General features: G+C 50.5%; 1 protein-coding gene across 6 annotated transcripts in view; it reads left to right on the top strand.

The window, feature by feature from the left end:
* Positions 1-21,556, top strand: part of CBFB (core-binding factor subunit beta) — a 58,107-nt gene that overhangs the window by 28,705 nt on the left and 7,846 nt on the right. For 2 of the 6 annotated variants that reach the window (XM_064160479.1, XM_064160477.1), the window contains exons 5-6: positions 7,669-7,752; positions 7,927-8,022. The exons of 1 other annotated variant lie outside the window; for it this stretch is intronic. In XM_064160479.1, coding sequence (XP_064016549.1) covers positions 7,669-7,752; positions 7,927-8,022 — 180 coding nt within the window. 3 more of the 6 variants (XM_064160478.1, XM_064160480.1, XM_064160481.1) reach the window with 3 other exon arrangements.

Genomic DNA, 21,556 nt, shown 5'->3' with positions numbered 1-21,556 from the left:
TTTCATGTTTCTTTATCTCCTATCTTTTGTCCCCTTGAATTCAGGGACCCAAAGGCACCTCAGTTGTGTAGTATCATTGAACTGCTTTGTGTGACACTGGTCATCCCCTTTGTCTGTCTTTGTTGCCCCTTGCAGATGTCTTACTTGTGGCTGTTCTTCACTAGTCACACAAACTCTTTGGTTTTCCAAATTACCTTTGCTTTCCTTCTGTGCCCTCTGAAGGGTTCCTTTGGGCAGCTGTGCAGTGGAACTGCTTTCCACAAGGATGCATTTTCTGTTTCCAGTTCTCAGCCCTCTCTTGCATGGGGTTTCTCTTCTAGGAACCCTTTGGTTCCACCTAAATGCCAGGAGCCCTGTTCTGCCCCAGGCACGCAGAGCTGGAGGGCACATTGATTGCTTTGCTTCTGTTCAGGAGCTGGGAACACTCCAATCAAATTCTATGTTGAGGTGTGTAGGGCTGCAAGCTTTGGGGTGCCTTCCCTCTCCCTGACTTAAACTGATGTTGCATGTTGAGACCATTTTATTGTGACTGTGTTCTGGGTTAAAAGTACTCCTTTGTGTTGAAACAGTCTCTGAACTGGTCACAACCCCACAGGCTTTTTTCAGCATGCCTGTAAAGGGAAGCATAGTCCTGCCACCTCTAGTTAATCCATGAGAGAAGCCACAGAATGAAGTCTTGACTTGAGCCCTGCTGTTTGCTGTGGGGTTCACTATTGCCAGAGCTACCTGTTGGTGTCTTGAGCCTGCTACATCCCTGACACAGCAATGAGCTCTCTGGTAAGAGAGCTGCGTCCAGTTCTGGAGCCCCCATTACAAGAGGGATGTGGAGATGCTGGAGTGTGTCCAGAGCAGGGCCAGGAGGATGCTCAGAGGCTGCAGCAGCTCTGCTGTGAGCACAGACTGAAAGAGTTGGGGCTGTGCAGGCTGGAGCAGAGGAGGCTCCCAGGGGACCTTCTTGTGGCCTTCCAGGATCTGAAGTGGGCTACAAAAAAGCTGAGGAGAGACTTGTTAGGATATCAGGCAGTGCCAGGGCTGAGGGGAATGGAGCAAAGCTGGAGGTGGGGAGAGTGAGGCTGGAGGTGAGGAGGAAGTTGTTGAGCAGGAGAGTGGTGAGAGGCTGGAATGGGTTGCCCAGGGAGGTAGTTGAGGCCCCATGGCTGGAGGTGTTTAAGGCCAGGCTGGCTGAGGCTGTGTGCAGCCTGCTCTAGGGTAGGGTGTCCCTGCCCATGGCAGGGGGGTTGGAACTGGCTGACCACTGTGGTCCCTTCCAACCCTGACTGCTTCTATGATCCTGTGAGGTCTTTAGACTCCATTATCAGAAGGCCTTTAGAATACAGTGACTCACACAGCGAGGTCAAACGTGGACCTCTGAGGACTGTGCCAAATAAATCCCAAGGTTCTTGCTCTCTTACCTGTGAAGTTTGACCCAGAACACTGTCACCTGGCTTCTGTACTCAGATGACACACATTTCAGCCTGCACTCGGGGATAGTGTCACTGTCTTCCAAGGTTGGGTAGCTCCTGGAAGAAGGTGGGCACCCTTCCAAAAAGCAGGAGAATTGGGTGATCTGTGTGTGGATCTTTTTTCTCTTCTCAGTTTCCCATGGAGGTTTTTTTTTCATGCTCTGGGTTTATTTTAGTTTCTTAATGTGTATGTGCTGGCTGGACTAGGCTTCAGAATTCCTTCTTGTCGTCTTCAGAAGGGGTTTGTGCACTGAGCATGTGCTTTATTTTGTGGGGGGGGGGGATGGTTGTCTGCTCTCAGGTGTCAGTGCTTGCAGGAATGTTGAGTACAGGCAGCTGAGCTGGAGGTGTAACACAGAATCACAGAAGCAGTCAGGGTTGGAAGGGACCACAAGGAGCAGCCAGTTACAACCCCCTGCCATGCCCAGGGACACCCTACCCTAGAGCAGGCTGCACACAGCCTCAGCCAGCCTGGCCTCAAACACCTCCAGCCATGGGGCCTCAACCACCTCCCTGGGCAACCCATTCCAGCCTCTCACCACTCTCCTGCTCAACAACATCCTCCTCACCTCCAGCCTCACTCTCCCCACCTCCAGCTTTGCTCCATTCCCCTCAGCCCTGGCACTGCCTGATATCCTAACAAGTCCCTCCCCAGCTTTTTTGTAGGCCTCTTCAGATGCTGGAAGGCCACAAGAAGGTCACCTGGGAGCCTCCTCTTCTGCAGCCTGCACAGCCTGTCAACTCCACGTGTGTCTCTGCAGAGATCTGCATGCACTCAGCTGCAGATGTGGCTTTTGCTTTCAGTCTGTGCTTCTCGGCAGCCGTGAGGAGGTCATTGGTCACCTTCATTCCCTACAAGAACAGTGGCTAATAGTTTCCAGAGTCCCAATGTACTACACAGCCCCAGAGCTGCCCTCTTGTATTTGTCAGTGCTGTAAACATTTGGGCAATCTTTGACATTCTTCAGTTTCCTTTTTCCTGTCTCTGTCATCTTTGCTTCCCCTTTTAACGCTGTTTTAATGTTGCTGGTGGCAGTTGCCCCAACTGCTGACTTTGATCCCAAAATACCACAGATAGCAGAGTGGCTCTAAGTGCCTCATGCTTAAACCTTTTAAGTGCCTGTGGTACCCACTGTTTTCTGTCATCAGAGGCCCTGTTGGCTTTCACACACCTCTTATTCCCCCTCTCTAGAAGGCTTGACCCTATACAAATGCAAAACTCTGGCATTTTCTTGCCTCTTACCACCTCTTGCTCATCCTGGGGTTAGAGAAAACCTCTCTTTTGGAAATGTCACTGCCCTTCACCAGCTCAACACATATCTTGGGGAGAAAAATCACCTGCATAACAAGAAACTGCTTGGGCAGTAACTTTTTGTGTTCTTTGTATTTGCTGGACAGCTTTTCAAAGCCTTACTGCTAACCAGACTCACCTGTTCTTACTGAAGCCCTGATTCAGCTGCTTGCTCAGGCTTCAGAGGACTAACAAAGGCACAACTCTGCATAGGAGTTTCAATACACTTCCCAGGTGGGCCTGAAATTTCCTTGGGTTTGATATTTTATCTTCAGTGTCACTAAAAGACCTTCTTCTGTTTTCATTCTTGCCAGTGTGTGTCTAGTTTTAAGTGGTTGTTCTCACAAAGTCTTTCCCTACCAGGCTGCTCTGTGTGAGGATTTGTTGTTGAGCTGAACTGTGTTTAAACTTCTTGTTTTGTTTTCCTGGGCTGAGAGATTTGGATTTTTCTGTTCCTGCCTTGATATGGTTCACCTTTTGCTGCTTCTTTCTCTTAGCAGCATATTTTTCTGTGAATGAAGCTGAGAGATTTGGATTTTTTTGCTCTTGATATGGTTCACCTTTTGCTGCTGCTTCTTAGCTGCAGCATTTTTCTTTGAATGAAGCAGAGAGATTTGGATTTTTCTGTTCCTGTCTTGATATGGTTCACCTTCTGCTGCTTCTTTCTCTTAGCTGCAGCATTTTTCTTTGAATGAAGCAGAGAGATTTGGATTTTTCTGTTCCTGTCTTGATATGGTTCACCTTCTGCTGCTTCTTTCTCTTAGCAGCAGCATTTTTCTTTGAATGAAGCTGAGAGATTTGGATTTTTCTGTTCCTGTCTTGATATGGTTCACCTTTTGCTGCTGCTTTCTCTTAGCAGCAGCATTTTTCTTTGAATGAAACTGAGAGATTTGGATTTTTCTGTTCCTATCTTGATATGGTTCACCTTTTGCTGCTGCTTTCTCTTAGCAGCAGCATTTTTGAGTGAAACTCAGATGGATAAACGATTTAGTCTCAGCCAAATTCTCTCTGCTGTAATGATTTGAGTGACATTGGAAGAACAAAAAGTTCCTTCAATTCCACTTGTACAAGTTGCTGAAGTTAACAAATGTCTCTGTTGTAACACAGCCCCAGGAGCAGAGCAGAATATTGAGGTTTGTACTTAAAGCAAAATAAGTTCTGGTGCTTTCCTCCACCTCTCCCTTTCTCAGACATTAGGCAAGCAGAGTTTCAGGTGTCAACACAGTGATTCTTCCCCTCTGATTTAGTTTCTTTTGGTTGTGATCAGATCTTTAAGCTATTCTGGCTGAAGCTGTGTGTTAGGCTTTGCTTTCAGGAGCACTTTCAGTGATGGCAAAAGGCAAACCCTTTTATTCAAGAAAACCCCAAACCCTCACACCTGCTTTCATTTAAGTCTGTTGGGGAAAAAGAAAACCCAACAAACCACACCACAAAGGGTGTCGAAGACATACCCCAGAGGCCACATCTGGAGTGTAGTTTGCAGTTGTGGGCTCCCCAGTTCAAGAGAGACAGGGAACTACTGGAGAGAGTCTAGCAGAGGCTGCAAATCTGCTGAGGGGGCCTGGAGCAGCTCTGTGAGGAGCAAAAGCCTGCAGAAGAGCAACCCCAGAGGGCATCTGAGCAATGCTCAGCAAGAGCTAAAGGGTAGGGGGTAAGAGGCTGGGGCCAGACTCTTGGCAGTGGTGCCCAATGAAAGGACAAGGGGCAGTGGGCACAAACTGGCACCCAGGAGGTTCATCTGAACAGAAGGAGAAACCTCTTTGGTGTGAGAGTGCTGGAGGCCTGGAGCAGGCTGCCCAGAGAGGTTGTGGAGTGGCCAACTTCCAGCTGCACCTGGCCATTGCGATCCTGGGCAAGCTGCTATGGGTGCCCTGCTTTAGCAGAGGGCTTGGACTGGGTGATGTGCAGAGGTCCCTTCCAGCCCCCACTGTGCTGGCATTCTGGCTTTTGTAAATGAGAAGTAAGGCAGCTTTTCTGCAGTCACCTGGGAGCTAGGCTCATTTATTTTCTCTCCAGCCTCCTGCATTATTAAGAGCAAACTTCCTTTCCGCTGCCTGACCTTGGCTGCCACACACTGCATGAACATTAAGATAGCTCTAAAGAGCCAAATTCTACTCTTAAAATATAGTAGGCAGTGTTAAAATGTTATCTTACTGGCAGCTTTAAACATTGCCTTTCAACACAGCTGTCTGGGGAGCTGTTCCTGACTGACAGCTGCATGTATCTGAGTCTGCTGGCCCACGAGGGAGACTCATCCACATCAGTTCACAAAGGAGCTTCAGGCTGCACAAGTGTGCCCAAGGCAAAGAAAGCCATTTAATGTTCTCCCAGACTAGGGATGCTTTATCTTAAATTAAAACATTTATGCACTTAATCCCTGGGTAGGTTAAAATGGAGTTGGGTTCTCAGCATGTTTTTGTCCTCTTCACAGCCAAGGTTAGGATTTTTCATTTTGAATTCTCAACTTGAAAGTACAATTTGCATGTGTGGGGGAGTCAGGAGCAGAATTGATAGTAATTATAGCTGAGGACTTGAGGGAGAACCAGTGCAGGTTATCAGAGAGTGGTTTGGGTTGGAAGAGACCTCCAAAGGTCATCCAGGCCAACCCCCATGTAGTCAGCAAGGAACTTCCTTCACTAGATCAGGTTGCACCAGAGCCTTGTGGAGCCTGACCTTGAGTATCTCCAGGGATAGAATCATAGAATCCACCAGGTTGGAAGAGACCTCCAAGCTCATCCAGTCCAACCTAGCACCCAGCCCTGGCCAGTCAACCAGACCATGGCACTGAGTGCCTCATCCAGGCTTTGCTCCAACACCTCCAGGGACAGTGACTCCACCACCTCCCTGGGCAGCCCATTCCAATGACAAATCACTCTCTTCTGCCAACAACTTGGTGCATGGCTACAGCCTCCCTTCAGGCAGCTGCAGGCAGCAATCAGCTCTGCCCTGAGCCTCCTCTGCTGCAGGCTGCACCCCCCCAGCTCCCTCAGCCTCTCCTCTCAGGGCTCTGCTCCAGGCCCCTCACAGCTTTGTCGCCCTCCTGTGGACACCTTCCAGCACCTCAACAACTCTCTTGAACTGAGGAGCCCAGAACAGGACACAGCACTCAAGGTGTGGCCTGAGCAGTGCTGAGCACAGGGGCAGAAGAACCTCCCTTGTCCTGCTGCCCACACTGCTCCTGAGCCAGCCCAGGATGCCAGTGGCTCTGCTGCCCACCTGGGCACTGCTGGCTCCTGCTCAGCTCCTCTCTCCCAGCACCCCTAGGGCCCTCTCTGCCTGGCTGCTCTCAGCCACTCTGTCCCCAGCCTGTAGTGCTGCTTGGGGCTGTTGTGGCCAAAGTGCAGAACCCTGCCCTTAGCCTTGTTAAATAGGGCCTCATCTACCTTTCTGGGCAACCTGTTGCAGTGTTCCAGCACCCTCATGGTGCAGACCTTGTTCTGCACATCCAATCTAAAACTGCTCTAATTTCAGTCCCTTTCTCCTTGTCCTGTCACTGCATTTTTGTGCACCCTCTTTGGATTGGGCTCCTCCATTCTGAACGTTTGAAGAGAACAGAGGGACCAGAACCATTTCTTTTCCTTCTGAGCAAAACAGGTGCTAAAAGATCTCTTTTTTTCACCCCAGTTTATAATGGCTTAAGTGTTAGTAACACTTTAAAAGCCATTTCTAATAAAGATAGGGTTGGAAGGAGCTGTTTTTTGAGCATCAACTTGTTAATTCTCTTCCTGTGCACAAGCTGCTGTGGAAAATTAACCACAAGACTGGTGAGAGCTTGCAGGTTGGACAGGAATGTGGAGAAATAAGTGCAAGAATGACTTCTGTTTGGTATTTTATGCATCTATATCTCAATGATTTAAATGATTATGAAGGAGTGCTAATGTGTGGTGATGCACCTCCAGCAGCTGTTCATAAAAGAGAGGTTTTAATTGGTTTGTAATTAGATGATAAACTTTTTGGGGGGTTAAATGAAAGAGGATTAAATGACTGTTGTTTAGGTCATGAGTCACGGATTAGGTTGGAAGGGAGCTTCTAAATCCAGTGCCCCTGCCCTGCCACCTACTGCTAGTGGAGTGTGGGTAGGAGTTCTGTCTTGGAGGTGATTTGCTGCACAGACTCACAGAATGGCTTAGGCTGGAAGGGATCTCAGAGGTATCCACCCCATCCCATCTGCCATTGGCAGGGACACCTCTCCTCTTGACCGAGCTGCTCAAGGCCTCATCCAGCCTGGCCTTGAACACCCTCAAGGAGGAGGCATCCACAGTCTCCTTGGTAAACTTATTTCAGAGTTCCACCACCCTTGTGCTGAAGAATGTCTTCCTTAGATCTAGTCTCACCCTGCTTTCCCTCAGCTTCACACCATTCCTAGGATGGCAGGATGCCAGGGGTTGGAAGGGACCTCCATATATGTCCAGTCCAACCCCCCCTGCTAGAGCAGATGTCTAGCTCAGGTCACACAGGAGCACATCCAGACAGGGCTGGAAAGCCTCCAGAGAAGGAGACTCCACAACCCCTCTGGGCTGCCTGTGCCAGTGCTCCATGAATGGAGGGGTTGGAACTAGATGATCCTTGTGGATCCTTCCAACCCTGACTGATGCTATGACACTTAAGGTAAAGAAGTTCTTTCCCTTTCTCCTGCCTCTGGACACCATTATGGCGAGTCTCTCTGCAGGCTTCCTGTAGGCTCCTTTCAGGTACTGGAAGGCAGCTCTAAGGTCCTCCTGGAGTCTTCTCTTCACCAGGCTGAGCGCCCCAGGCTCCTTCAGCCTGTCCTCATAGCAGAGGTGCTCCAGCCCCTGCATCACCTTTGTGGCCCTCCTCTGGACTCTCTCCAGCAGCTCTGTGTCTTGTGTGAGAGCAGAGATGTCTCACCTCCTTCATGCAGCCTGAGATTCCCTGGCTTTTACTAACCCATCAGTTTGCAGAAAGCAGCTCTCCTGTCCCAGGCTGTTTCAGTAGTGGCTGCTTTGCAGCCTGGATGACATCCACTGCAGTGCTGAAGGTGAGTATTCCATTGGCCTCTGCTGGCCTCTGCCGCAGCTCCTCTGCCTCCTAGCAGGGGCCGCAGGACGTCTCTGTCCCTGCTGGCAGGCGAGCCCTGCTGCTGCAGAGCGCTGTGATGTGGCAGAAGGGAGGGTAGCCTGTTGTGTCACTCTTGTGTCCTCTGGTTTGGCAGCAGGAGGATGCTTTGGCACAACAAGCCTTTGAAGAAGCTCGGCGGAGAACTCGCGAGTTCGAGGATAGAGACAGGTCTCATCGGGAGGAAATGGAGGTGAGGGTTTCACAGCTGCTGTCAGTAACTGGTTAGTACTTTCCCAAAACTTTAGATTTGTTTCCATTTATTTGTCTGTCTGTGCCACGTTGTGTGCTTGCTGTTTGCTGTTGTCAGTGTCAAGAGGGCAGAAGGCTTTGCTTTAGGCTCATGTAAGCTGCCTTGCAGGGTGGAGCTGGGATGAGGGTTCTCTGAGTGGACCCTTTCTGTAGGTGGCCTGTTCTCTGGGTACTTCAGCTGCAAGGATGAATTTCTCCACAGAGCTGCCATCTCTCTCTCTTCTGGTGCTTTAACAGCAGAGAGAGGGATCTTTTGCCCCATGTCTTTCACATGAATGCAGGACAGGCTTTGGGAGCTGTGGGCACAGCATTTTGTAGCTCACTGCCCCGTGTGGTGGGAAGCACAGTATCACAGTATCACAGTATCACCAAGGTTGGAAGAGACCTCACAGATCATCAAGTCCAACCCTTTACCACAGTGCCCAAGGCTAGACCATGGCACCAAGTGCCACATCCAACCTTGCCTTGAACTGCCCCAGGGATGACGACTCCACCACCTCCCCAGGCAGCCCATTCCAGTGCCTAATGACTCTCTCAGTGAAGAACTTTCTCCTCACCTCGAGCCGAAATTTCCCCTGGCGCAGCCTGAGGCTGTGTCCTCTTGTTCTGGAGCTGGCCACCTGAGAGAAGAGAGCAACCTCCTCCTGGCCACAACCACCCTTCAGGTAGTTGTAGACAGCAATAAGGTCACCCCTGAGCCTCCTCTTCTCCAGGCTAAACAATCCCAGCTCCCTAAGCCTCTCCTCGTAGGGCTGTGCTCAAGGCCTCTCCCCAGCCTCGTCGCCCTTCTCTGGACACACTCAAGCATCTCAATGTCCCTCCTAAACTGGGGGGCCCAGAACTGAACGCAGTACTCGAGGTGTGGTCTGACCAGTGCAGAGTACAGGGGCAGAATGACCTCCCTGCTCCTGCTGACCACACCACTCCTGATGCAGGCCAGGATGCCACTGGCTCTCTTGGCCACCTGGGCAGCGTTATCCGTGAGTTTAGATGTCACAATCCGCTTTCTTGAGCAGGCTGCTTTTATTTCCCTCTCACTTTTTGTCTTATTGATGGGAGCTATCCCCTCCCCCCCTTAATTTCTCTGTTCCTCCTACCTTGTTCTTTGCTTCTTTAGGGCCCCACAGTCTTGAGTCTTGCTCACTCTTGGTGGGAGCAGAAATGACAGGGATCAAGAAAAGAGGAGCCAGAGAAGGGAATGGAAACCAGCTGCTGAGATGTCAGAAAGGCAAAGCCTGTGAGAGGACAAGTAATACATAAGGAGAGTTGGCAAATTAAGGCAGAGGCTGTAAGTCAGGCAGAGAATAAGGAGAAAACAAACACTTTGATTTGCTTTCCCTTACTAACTCTGTTTCCTGCTTCCTAATTCATCAGTACAGCCTGAGCTCACTGTAATCAAATGTGATCAGTCTGCTGCTTAGCTTTTTAGAACATTTGGATATTATTACTGCTAAGCTACTTCTCTCCTGGCATCCTTACTGATGATTGAGATGATCAGACAGACTTTGTTCCCTTCCAAGTGCAACTGGATGAGACTGAGAGGGATTGAGAGAGTAAAGGCAGATGCAGAGAATACCATCTCTCACTTAGGAGGGGCTGGTGTGCATCTCTGTACCAGGTCAAATGGCAGCTGTAGCAAAGCTCAGATCCTTGTTATGGAGGCCTCCCTGTCACTGGGAGCAGCAGCTGGATTACCTGAATCGTTGTCTCTGTCACAGTAGAGCTGGAGCCTGCTTCTAAGTTCAGTGCAAAAAGGTAGAATTAGCTTAATGTTGCTCATGATCTGCCTTAATTTGAACAGCACAGCCCAGCCTTATGTTTCTGACCTCAATTTACTTCAAGCTTTTCTTATTTTCCCTTCCTGTGCCTTTCTTCCCCACTCCTGTTACTACAGAGAAGCAGCTGTGTGCTTACTGAATGCTGAAGGTCAGCAAAGAGTGAGGCTTCCTGAAATAACTCCTGGAGTTCTGTGAGACTTATTCTTCCCTCCAAGTGTAGGAAGCACTTGATTTGCAGCTAGGACACACAAAAACTCTTTCAATTAAGAGTGAGAGAGGTAATTCTGAGCATCTAGGGCTGCAGGACAATCATCAAAACCTTTCACACTTGAGACACAAAAAGCAACTTCCCTGTCCAGCTGCAGGAGCTGGAGTCAATAGCTTCTGAGAAGGCTCTTTGCTTTTAATAAGGCAGCAGGCAGTTGTTGTTAAGTCATGTCCTTATTAGCTGCAAGTACCCACTTTATTTTCACACAACAATAGTTGTCCCAGCTCTAAAGCACTGATGCAGGCTACCTACAGAAAGGAAGAACAGGGAAAAACCTCGACTGTGTTGAAGTATGTTGAAGCAGAGTGAAAGCCTTGTCAAGAAGGTATTTCAGATTGATGTGATGTCAAATCCAGGTTGCTAAGAATTGGGATACATTTTGTTGTGCTTGGTTTGTGGTTTATTTTCCTTGTCCCTGTTTGGTATGTGTAACCAAGAGATCTTTGCCTCGACTGCTTGTAGTTCTGTGATTGCTTTTATCACACTTCAGTTTTGGTTTGGGTGTTGTGTGGGAGGCATTCTTGAGTGTCTTTGCACTCTGGATCTTAGAACTGCATGAAAATCAGGATGTTTTGGGCAGGGAGGGGAGAGAGCAGAGATAGATTTGCACTGCAATTCCTCAGGAGGAATCAAGTTTCCTTCCAAACCCATTCATTGTTTCCCTGCCTTTCGCTTGACTCCTGTCCTACTGTGATATCATAGAATCAACCAAGCTGGAAGAGACCTCCAAGCTCCTCCAACCTGGCACCCAGCCCTGTCCAGTCATCTAGACCATGGCACTAAATGCCTCATCCAGGCTTTTCTTGAACACCTCCAGGGATGGTGACTCCACCACCTCCCTGGGCAGCCCATTCCAATAGCAAATCACTCTCTCTGGGAAGAACTTCCTCCTAACATCCAGCCTAGACCTCTCCTGGCACAACTTGAGGCTGTGTTCCCTTCTTCTGTTGCTGCTTGCCTGGCAGCAGAGCTCAACCCCACCTGGCTACAGCCTCCCTTCAGGTAGCTGCAGACAGCAATGAGCCCTGCCCTGAGCCTCCTCTTCTGCAGGCTGCACCCCCCAGCTCCCTCAGCCTCTCTTCATAGGGTACTCATAGGATACTCAGGTAGTCAGACAGAATCAAATGAGTTTAATCAGTAAGCACTTACATAAAGTGCTTGTGGTCATCAGATAGAATTCTCAGCAGAAAGCAATGCATAAATGTATCTCCCCATGTTTGCTTTATTTCTGGTCTGTATTGAATTTTCCAGTGCTCAGTCAGCTTGGAAATAGAGTTTGTCAGTTGTATCCCATTGCCAGTGGCTATAAGAACATTAGTCCCAGCTTTACTGTGCACTGGGGGGGGGGTCTAAACCCTGGGCCTTTGGTTGGACTGCAGAGCTGGGCAGCGAGGGGAGGTGGGTTCTAAGTGTGCTGAGTGGCTTTTTATGTGTGGTAGACTGCACACAGATGAAGGTCCCCCTCAGCATCCTCTTTTTGATATGGTATCTCTACACCTTTCATCATTACTGAAGCTGATTTCCTGCTAAGCTTGGCATGGGCAGTAGAACTGGGAATTGCCAGACCTGGGACAGGATCCCATCAGTGTTAATGATTGCTGTAGGAATTGCAACACTGTCTAAACTCAGGATATTTCAGACAGTAGAATTACAGCTGAAATGTCTTTTAATAGAGACCAGATTCTGCTGCAGTGGGGGACTGAGGGGGGAATCCTGCAATATTCCACCCACTCCTACCCAAAACAGAGGCGCCAGCTCTTTGGAAACATTTATCCATCCAAAGCCTGGCAGCATATGAAAATGATCAGCTGCAGTTCTTTATTTATACAGCTTGCAGTGCAGCAAAGATTCCCTCTCCTAAGCCTGTCTGGAGACTTTCAAACCAAAGTGATACATCCCTGCCTAGGAGTGATGGGCAGAGGTGGCTGGCAGCAGTTAAAAGGGCTCGGATCTGGGTCTCAGAGTGGTGAGGTTTGGGCAGGGAGGGGAAGAAGAGCAGCTGCAGGGACAAATGAGGAATAATTCATGGATGGCATTGGGTTGGAAAGGACCTTCAAATGTCCTCTTGTTCAACATCCATACAGTCAGCAGGGACACCTCCAACTACAGCAGGCTGTTCAGTGCCACATCGAGTCCTGTCCTGAGTGTCTCCAGGAATGAGGCCTCAACCACATCCCCTAGACAACACTTTCCAGTATTTCACCACCCTCATTGTGAGGAACCTCACCTGATGTGCAACCTGAATCTCCCCTGCTCCACTTTCAAACCATTGCCCCCCATCCTGTCACCACAGGCCCTTCTAAGCAGTCCCTTCCCAGCTTTCCTGTAGGTCCCCTTCAGATAGTGAAATGCAGCACTAAGGTCTCCCTGAAGCCTTCTCTTCTGCAGGCTGAACAGCCTCAACTCCCAGCCTGTCCCTGTAGCAGAGGTTCTCCAGCCCTCTCATCACCTTTGTGGCCCTCCTCTGGACCCCACTCTAGCAGGTCCTTGTCTCTCTTGTGTTGAGAGCCCCAGAACTGGAGGCAGTGGGCACAGACACCTTCCACTAGCCCAGCTTGCTCAAGGCCTTGTCCACCCTGACCTCAGACACCTCCAAGGAGGAGGCATCCACAAACTCTCTGTGCAACCATGGTCCAGTTTCTCACCACCCTCACTGTAAAGAATTCTTTCCTGTTATCCCATCTCAGTCTACCCTGTTCAAGCTTAAAACCTCTCATCCTGTCACTCAGCCCTTGTCAAAAGTCACTCTCCTGTAGCCCACTCCAGGTGCTGGAAGGCTGCTCTAAGTTCTCCCTGGAGCCTTCTCTTCTCCAGGCTGAACAACCCCAACTCTCCCAGCCTGTCCCCAAGGGTAGGTTCTCCAGCCCTCTGAGCATCTTTGGGGTAGCTACTGAGCTACTTAGCAGCCTTCCAGTATGTAATGGCTTCATACCTGTGAAAGGGAAATGTCTCTTCCCTTGAGCACTTGCTACCCCAGGGGGAGCTTAGACTAAGGCCCTTTCCTTAGAGATGTGTTCTGGGATGTGTTGCTGTCTACAGCTACCTGCAGGGAGGCTGTAGCCAGGTGAGCTTGGTCCCTTCTGCCAGGCAACCAGCAACAGAACACAGAGTCTCAAGTTGTGCCAGGGGAGGTCTAGGCTGGATGTTAGGAGGAAGTTGTTGGCAGAGAGAGTGATTGGCATTGGAATGGGCTGCCCAGGGAGGTGGTGGAGTGGCCGTGCCTGGAGGTGTTGAGGCCAAGCCTGGCTGGGGCACTTAGTGCCATGGTCTGGTTGATTGGCCAGGGCTGGGTGCTAGGTTGGCATTGAGTGCCATGGTCTGGTTGATTGGCTAGGACTGGGTGCTGGGTTGGCACTTAGTGCCATGGTCTGGTTGATTGGCCAGGGCTGGGTGCTAGGTTGGCATTGAGTGCCATGGTCTGGTTGATTGGCTAGGACTGGGTGCTGGGTTGGCACTTAGTGCCATGCTCTGGTTGATTGGCCAGGGCTGGGTGCTAGGTTGGCATTGAGTGCCATGGTCTGGTTGATTGGCTAGGGCTGGGTGCTGGTTGATTGGCCAGGGCTGGGTGCTAGGTTGGCATTGAGTGCCATGGTCTGGTTGATTGGCTAGGGCTGGGTGCTGGGTTGGCACTTAGTGCCATGCTCTGGTTGATTGGCCAGGGCTGGGTGCTAGGTTGGCATTGAGTGCCATGGTCTGGTTGATTGGCTAGGGCTGGGTGCTAGGTTGGCCTGTATAAGCTTGGAGGTCTCTTCCAACCTGGTTAATTCTATGATTCAGTGACACTGACCAAGTGTATGAACATTTCCCTTGCCAGACTGTTAGAATAGAGTGAAGAGCCCAAAGGGATGTCACTGAAGCATCTGCTTCATTTTCACTGTCCCTTTATTCCCTGGTGTCTTGGTTGAGAGTGTCAGTAGTGGTGTTTGCTTCTGGTTGGCCTGGGTTTGGTAGGAATGAGCAGAGCTGAGTGTCAGGATACGAAAGGGTCTGCAGAAACTCCTGTGAAGTTGCTGTCTAGAGTTGCTTGAGTCTTGCAGCCAGAGCTTTTGCTCTTTAATTGGTGTTCTGGCCATAGCAGCACGATGCAAAATGTGTTAACACAGTCCAGAATGACTGAGAGATTGGTACAGCTGAAGATGAGCCAACAGTGTGCCCAGGTGGCCAAGAAGGCCACTAGCATCCTGGCCTAGATCAGCAATGGTGTGGCCAGCAGGAATAGAGCAACGATCATCCACCTCTGCTTGTCAGCAGTGAGGCTGCAGCTCTAATGTTGGGGTCAGTTTTGAGCCTCTCACTCCAATAAGGACACTGAGGGACTGAAGCACATCCTGAGAAGGGCAGCAAAACAGGGGAAGGGTCTGGAGAAGAGGGCTGGGGAGGAGCAGCTGGGGGAAGTGGGAGGGTTTAGCATGGAGAAAAGGAGCTCTCTACAGCTCCCTGAATGGCTGCAGTGAGGTGAGCTTTGGCCCCTGGGCTCTTCTCCCAAAGAACAAGCAACAGAACAAGAAGAAACCTTCTCAAGTTGTGCCAGGGCAGGGTTTAGGTTGAACATGAGGACCAATTTCTTCCCCTAAAGGGTTGTCAAGGACTGAAACAGTCTACCCAGGGTGTGGAGTCCCCGTGTCTGGAGAGCTTGAAAAGCTATGTAGATGTGGTGCTATGGGGCAGGGTTTAGTGCTGACCTGGCAGTGCTAGCTTAACAGTTGGCCTCAATCTTAAAGGTCTCTGCCAGCCAAAACAATTCTATGACTGGGTACAGCCCCCAGTTGGGGAACTCAGAATACACTGAAAGGCTCTGGCCAGCCTGCTCTAGGGTAGGGTGTCCCTGGCCATGGCAGGGGGGTTGGAACTGGATGGTCCTTGTGGTCCCTTCCAACCCTGAGCGATTCTGTGACTCTACCAAGCTGTGCTCAGTGCAGAGCAGCAGCACACAGGTGTCTGCTGCCAGCTCTTGGCTGCAGCAGAAGGCAGCAAGCAGTGGATTTTCAGGGGGTGGGTGAAGGTAAGGGTGTTGGTGAAGTTCTTGTGCCTTGCTCTGTGCAGGTGAGGGCTTTGTGGTTTGGTTTGTGTAGGCAAACCTTGACTCCAGCGCTGATCTCCTGGCCTGCTCCCGAGCTTAGCTAAGGATGTTCCTGGTTGCTTTTCTTGGGGCTAGGTTGGAGCTCTTCTCAGTTTTCCAACTGAATTTGTCCAACTGGCATTTTCTTAAATGTCATCTTGTGTTTTGTGTTCATTTCCCATGTTCCTGCCACGCTCTTTATTTGAGCAGCGCCCTGAGTAAAGAGGCAGAGCGGTTTGCTCTTCCCCTCCGCCAGTCTAAGTCTAGCAATCTGTCTGTTTGTGGTCTGGGGCTAAATTTAAATTGCATTAATGGCTAAGCAGAGCCATTTCAGGAAACTGCATGAATTTCCCATTTTTAAAGCCTCCAGTTTGTTGGGAAAGGGAAAAAAAACAAACCCAGCAACAAACCAAACCAGCGCTGTTTAGAGCCTCGGTTCCTCCTGTAGAAACCTTCCTCAGTACAAAGCACTGAGAAACTCCACCCTTTGGAAGTTGCTGGATTAAAAATCATGGAGTGGGCTGGGTTAGAAGGGACCTCCAAAGGTCATTTAGTCCAGCCCCCCACCCCTGCAGCCAGCAGGGACATCTTCCACTAGATTGGATTGCTCAGAGCCTTGTGGAGCCTGAGCTTGAATATCCCCAGGGATATGGCCTCAGCTACCTGCTTGGGCAACCTGTTGCAGTGTTCCTGCAGCCTCATGCTCCAGAACTTGTTCCTGACATCCAATCTAAATCTGCTCTGCTCTAATTTCAGGCCATTGCTGCTCATCCTATCACAGCAGACCTTTGCAAACAGTCTCACTCTATCCTTTTTGTAACCCCACTCAGGTACTGTTAGGCCCCCATAAGGTCTCCTTGGAGCTGAACAACCAGGCTGAACATAGAATCATAGAGTCAACCAGGTTGGAAGAGACCTCTAAGCTCATCCAGTCCAACCTAGCACCCAGCCCTGTCCAGTCAACCAGACTATGGCACTAAGTGCCAACCTAGCACCCAGCCCTAGCCAAGCAACCAGACCATGGCACTAAGTGCCCCAGCCAGCCTTTGCTTCAACACCTCCAGGGACAGTGACTCCACCACCTCCCTGGGCAGCCCATTCCAATGCCAATCACTTTCTCTGGCAACAACTTCCTCCTAACATCCAGCCTAGACCTGCCCTGGCACAACTTGAGGCTGTGTCCCCTTCTTCTGTTGCCGCTTGCCTGACAGCAGAGCCCAACCCCACCTGGCTACAGCCTCCCTTCAGGTAGCTGCAGGCAGCAATGAGCTCTGCCCTGAGCCTCCTCTTCTGCAGGCTGTACACCCCCAGCTCCCTCAGCCTACCTCTGTGTAGCAGAGCTGTTCCAGTCCCCTGATCAATTTTGACACCCTCCCCATCTGAACCTGCTTCATCAGGTCCATGTCTCTTGTGTTGAGGCTTCCAGAGCTGGGCTTAACCTTTTGAAACCCTCAGTCCTGCCATGATTTTTTAAAGCAAATCTTTCCCCAGCAAATGCAAACCAAACTAAACAAGGAAATGAAGGTGGACCACTCAGTCTGAATGTGCTCTAATTCCTCCTATCAAATATTACTGGCTTCAGCAGAATCGAGAATATTCCAATAAGGCTCTTTTTGCTTGCTTTTATTTCTCCTCATCCAGCTCTGATTTTGGTGTCTGTTTGGTTTGGTGATTATTTGTTTGTTTGTTTTTAAGGCTTTTTTTTTTCCCCTCAACAAAAATTAATCTGGAATGAATTTATTTAGTACTTATTGATTGTGCTTTCCAAACTGCCAAGGGTTTGAGAACAGCATAACCTCTAATGCAGCTTTTTGGGGGTGAAAGAAAGCCAAACTGTTAATGCTTCATAAGCAGTGATGTCAAGGGCCAAAAAGGCCAGTGGGATCCAAAGGTGCAGTAAGAGTGTTTGCAGCAGATGGAGGGAGGTTTTCTTCCCCTTCTACCCTGGTGAGACCTCACCTGGAATATTGCATTAAGTTCTGGGCTCTCCAGTTCAGGAGGGACAGGGATCTGCTGGAGAGAGTCTAAGGAAGGACTGCAAGGATCACAGGCTCACAGGATGTTAGGGGTTGGAAAGAGACCCAAGGACATCATCCCCTGCCAGAGCAGGACAATCTTATCTAGCACAGATCACAGAGGAACACATCCAGACAGGCCTTGAAAGCCTCCAGAGAAGGAGACTCCACAGCCTCTCTGGGCAGCCTGTGCCAGGGCTCTGGGACCCTTACAGTCAAGAAGTTCCACCTTGTGTTGAGCTGGAACCTTCTGTGCTGCAGCTTCCATCCGTTGCTCCTTGTCCTGTCCCAGAGATGCTGAAGGGCATGCAGCACTGCCTGGTGAGGAGAGGCTGAGAGCCCTGGGGCTATCTAGCTTAGAGAGGAGAAGGCTGAGAGGGGATCTAAGCAATGTCTGTCAGTGTCTGAGGGCTGGGGGTCAGGAAGGGAGGGAGAGGGACAGCCTTGGCTCACTCCTCCCTGGGATAGGGCAAGGGCAGTGAATGGAAGCTGCAGCACAGGAAGTTCTACCTCAACATGAGCAAGAACTTCTTGACTGTGAGGGTCCCAGAGCCCTGGCACAGGCTGTCCAGAGAGGTTGTGGAGTCTCCTTCTCTGGAGCCTTTCCAGCCCTGTCTGGATGTGCTCCTGTGCCACCTGCACTAGATCCTGTTGTCCTGCTCTGGCAGGCAGGCTGGGCTGGAAGATCTCCAGAGGTCCCTTCCAACCCCTAACATCCTGTGATCTTTAAGGGCTCTTCCAAGCAGATGGATTGTGTGATTCTGTAATGTTAGGAGCAGAAATTGCTTCCCAAGCCCATAGAGGGGCTGAGGTTTGTGCAGAAAGTGCTAGGGAATGCAGATAGCAGAGAAACAATTTGAGCTGCAGAGAATCAATGCTGACTGTAGGACAGAGGAGATCAATCTTGCAAATCAGGGGATACTGTAATCTAAGCTGCTTCTTTCAGTCAATGAAGGTTAGAAAGGGGCTGAGCAACTGGCTGCAGGCAATCAATATTCATTATGAATTTATAACCTGTAGCTCAGCCTTCAAATAATAGTTTCTAAAAGGGGAGCATTTTAGGCTGTTTTTTTCCCCCCCCCCCCTTGGAAAAGGAAGTTTTGTTTTCACAAAGGTGAAAATCTTGGTCCCTGCTTGAAGCTCTTTAAGAGCTGTCCTCTTGCTGTGCTCTTCCCTTCTCTGACCTGCTGTTAACTTCAGTCCAGTTAGCAATGGGGGCTGTTAGGATTTGGAGCTTCCATCAAACCTCTGTGCAAAGAATTTAGGAGAGGAGTGTCAGGATTGGTAGGGAGATTGTGCTGCTTGGCTTGGTTGTGCTCCACAGGTCTCCACAGGCTGGTGAGAGGAGAGCAGCCTCAGCATCTAACCCAGTTGAGCATTTTCACTGGAGACTGCTTTGTTCTAGGAGGAAGGTTGCAGGAAGCTTGAAAAGAAATCTCGAGGGGGTAGGTGCTGAAGGAGTTGTATCTGTGGCCTTTGACAAGACAGTTCATAGAATCATAGAGTGGCTTAGGTTGGAGAGGACTTTAGAGATCATCCACTCCAACCTCCTGCCATGGGCAGGGACAGCTCCCACTAGACCAGGTGGCTCAAGGCTTTATCCAAACTGGCCTTGAACACCTCCAGGGAGAGAGCAGCCACAGCCTCCCTGGGCAGCCTGTGCCAGAGCCTCACCACCCTCCTACTGAAGAGCTTCTTCCTCAGCTGCAGTCTAACCCTGCTCTGCCTCAGCTTCAAACCATTCCCTCTTGCCCTGTCATAGGCTCACAGGATGTTAGGGGTTGGAAGGGACCCAAAGAGATCATCCAGTCCAACCCCCCTGCTGGAGCAGGACAATCCTATCTAATACAGATCACAGAGGAACACATCCAGGCAGGCCTTGGAAGTCTCCAGAGAAGGAGACTCCACAGCCTCTCTGGGCAGCCTGTGCCAGGGCTCTGGGACCCTTACAGTAAAGAAGTTCCCCCTTGTGTTGAGTTGGAACCTCTTCTGCTGCAACTTACACCCTGCTCTAGACACCCTCAGGAAAAGTTCCCTCTGCATGATCCCTTCAGGTATTGAAAGGCAGCTCTGAGGTCGCCCTGGAGCCTTTGCTTCTCCAGGCTGAGCACCCCCAGCTCCTTCATCCTCTCTGCCTAGCCTGATCTAGTGTAGGGTGTCCCTGTCCATGGCAGGGGGGTTGGAACTGGATGATCCTCGTGGTCCCTTCCAACTCTGACTGATTCTGTGAGTCTAAAACTTGTTTGTCTTGACTGCAGTGAGTTTGAAAGGGCAAGAGAATGGTTGTAGGGTTAAAAAAAAAAGAGCATTGAGTATGGAATTCATAACATTAATCATTCTCCAAGGGCTGTAGCTTAACATCTGGATCTCCTGCCAAATTTGAGAGGCTGCTTTCCATTATTTGCATCATTTTAAGTGGTGCTTGACATAATGGAGAGAGACTTCTTCCCAGGTCCTAGTGAAAAGGAGAGGTGAGTGCAAAATGGCTGCTGTGGCCAGCAGACAAAGCAAGTGCAGAGCCTGGGCTGCAAAGTCTGGCACTGACAGCCACACCGGCTGGGAGCGCAGTGCAGATCCTGGTGGTGGGATCCCTCTGCTGCTGCAGCAGGCATTCTGCAGAGAGCATGAGGAAGAACATCTCTGAGGGTGCTGGAGCAGGCTGCCCAGAGAGGTGGTGGTGTCTCCCATCTCTGGAGACATGTCCAAACCCATCTGGATGTGTTCCTGTGTGATCCTACTTTGGCAGGGGGTTGGATTTGAGGATCTCCAGAGGTCCCTTCCAACCACTTGTGTGCTGTGATACTGTGAAGATTGGGAGGGAGAGTCTCTTTTCAGGCTCCTTCAGAGACCTGAAATCATCCAGGCTGCTTCATCAGGTTGGAAGTCTGCCCAGAGAAGTTCCACTATACAAACACTGGGCTGTTCTCTGTGTAGTGGCCAGGGTTTGCTGGCTTGGGTGCTGGGAAGGGTGAGTTTCCTCAGCCCTGCTCTCCTCTGGAGGAAGGGTGACTGAGGGGAGGCACAGGCAGCATTTGAACCATGGTTATGTCTCTGTGGGAGAGGCTGCAGTTAAGCAACAGCTCAGAGGAAGCACAGAATCACAGAGCATTAGGGGTTGGAAGGGACCTCCGAAGCTCATCCAGTCCAGCCCCCTGCCAGAGCAGGGTCACTGACACCAGATCACACAGGAACACATCCAGGCAGGTCTCGACTACCTCCAGAGAGGGAGATTCCACAGTCCCCCTGAGCAGCCTGTTCCAGGGTTCTGTTACCCTTACAGTGAAGAAATTCCTCCTCCTGTTCCCATGGAACTTCCTGTGCCTCAGCTCCCACCCATTGCCCCTTGTGCTGGCACTGGGCATCACCCAGCAGAGCCTGGCTCCAGCCTCCTGGCACTCAGCCTGCACCTCTCTATCAGCATGAATGAGATCACCTCTCTGTCTCCTCCTCTCCAAGCTAAAGAGCCTCAGCTCCCTCAGGCTCTCCTCATAAGGAAGATGTTCCACTGCCTTCAGCAGCTTGGTGGCTCTGCACTGGGCTCTTTCAGGCAATTCCCTGAGGTCCTTCTTGAACAGTATTCCAGCTGCGAGTAGAGAGGGAGGAGAACCTCTCTTGACCTACTCACCACAGCCCAGAATGATCCACCCTTCACGGCCACCAGAGCACATTGCTGGCTCAAGATCAACCTTCCATCCACCAGGACCCCCAGGTCTCTTTCCCTTTCACTGCTCTCCAGCAGGTCAGTCCCCAGCCTCTGCTGATCCATGAGCAGCTTGAAATTTGAGGAAAGCTGACAATGCTGTCACTAAGAAGGATGCTCTTGTATCAGTACACACACCAAAGAGCTGCAACTGCCTGCAGGGAGGCTGCAGCCAGGTGGGGTTGGGCTCTGCTGCCAGGCAGCCAGCAACAGAACAAGGGGACACCGCCTCAAGCTGTGCTAAGGGAGGCCCAGGCTGGATGTTAGGAGGAAGTTGTTGGCAGAGAGAGTGATTGGCATTGGAATGAGCTGCCCAGGGAGGTGGTGGAGTCGCTGTGCCTTCAGGTGTTGAAGAAGAGTCTGGATGTGCTATGGTCTGGTTGGTTGGACAGGGCTGATAGGTTGGCCTGGATGTCCTTGGAGGTCTCTTCCAACCTGGTTGATTCTATGATTCTGTCAGATTGTTCTTTCCCAGGTGAAGACTTTACCTTTGCCCTTACTGGATTTCATTCAGGTTCTCCCAGGCCAGCTCTCCAGCCTGGGTCTGGTGAGTGGTATCAGCCACTCCACCCAGTTTTGTGTCTCAGTTCCTTGCTGCTAGATCTGCCCCCATCAGCAGGACTGAGATGGAGGAGTGCTTGCCTGGAAGTGGTCA

The sequence above is a fragment of the Pogoniulus pusillus genome, chromosome 20, assembly GCF_015220805.1.
Source record: "Pogoniulus pusillus isolate bPogPus1 chromosome 20, bPogPus1.pri, whole genome shotgun sequence".
Classification (NCBI taxonomy): Eukaryota; Metazoa; Chordata; class Aves; order Piciformes; family Lybiidae; genus Pogoniulus; species Pogoniulus pusillus.
This window is presented reverse-complemented; position numbering and strand designations above follow the sequence as displayed.